Here is a 612-nt window from a genome sequence, read left to right as displayed (position 1 = left end):
ATATAAATGAATATCAGTTCGGCTATTTATATATACATATACATGTATATATATATCATATACATCTAGGGGAAGGAACTTAGCCAATAGAAGGAGCAATATGCCGGATCTGACTCAAAGGCAGGTGAGCAATTTCACAGGCGCAAACTACAGAGACGTACGCCGACTGGCTCAGCGCTCAGGCGAATGGCGTGTTGAAACAGGGGCGGCGTGTGAGGTGTTTGCCATCCCAGAGCCTCAGAACAGAAATCTTCTCAAGCCCTCAGAATGCTTCCTGCGGTTGACGGTGCACGGGAAACCCCGTAATATAGTAAGTGAGGTTGGACTCGTAAGCGATGGGTGTTTGGTGAAGTGCGGTATGTGTTGCATGGTGTATGTGGAAGATGGTACTTTTATTGAGCATTATGTTGTTGGTGTTATGTGAGGTCAAAGTATATTATGTATATAAAAGTATTATAAAATAAATATTATGTTGGTGTGGGTATGGGCCTAACGCATCACAGTGAAGGACATGGGATTAGAGAGGGCGATTAATCAATGGCCGATAAATATGGCATGTACTTTACATTGCCCATCCACAAACAGTTGTGTATATGGTAGGAGTGGGTATGA

General features: G+C 43.0%; 1 protein-coding gene across 1 annotated transcript; it reads left to right on the top strand.

The window, feature by feature from the left end:
- Positions 1 to 100: 100 nt before the first annotated feature.
- On the top strand, positions 101 to 356 carry SARC_16172 (hypothetical protein; the record flags this gene model as incomplete). The annotated part of the gene is made up of 1 exon (XM_014289718.1): positions 101 to 356. A coding segment is annotated over one exon (256 nt), but the record flags the coding sequence as incomplete, so codon positions are not given.
- Between the last annotated feature and the right edge of the window lie 256 nt (positions 357 to 612).

Source organism: Sphaeroforma arctica, assembly GCF_001186125.1.
Source record: "Sphaeroforma arctica JP610 unplaced genomic scaffold supercont1.7507, whole genome shotgun sequence".
Taxonomy (NCBI): Eukaryota; class Ichthyosporea; order Ichthyophonida; genus Sphaeroforma; species Sphaeroforma arctica.
The sequence above is the reverse complement of the archived record's forward strand: the minus strand, read 5'-3'. Positions and strand labels throughout refer to the sequence as shown.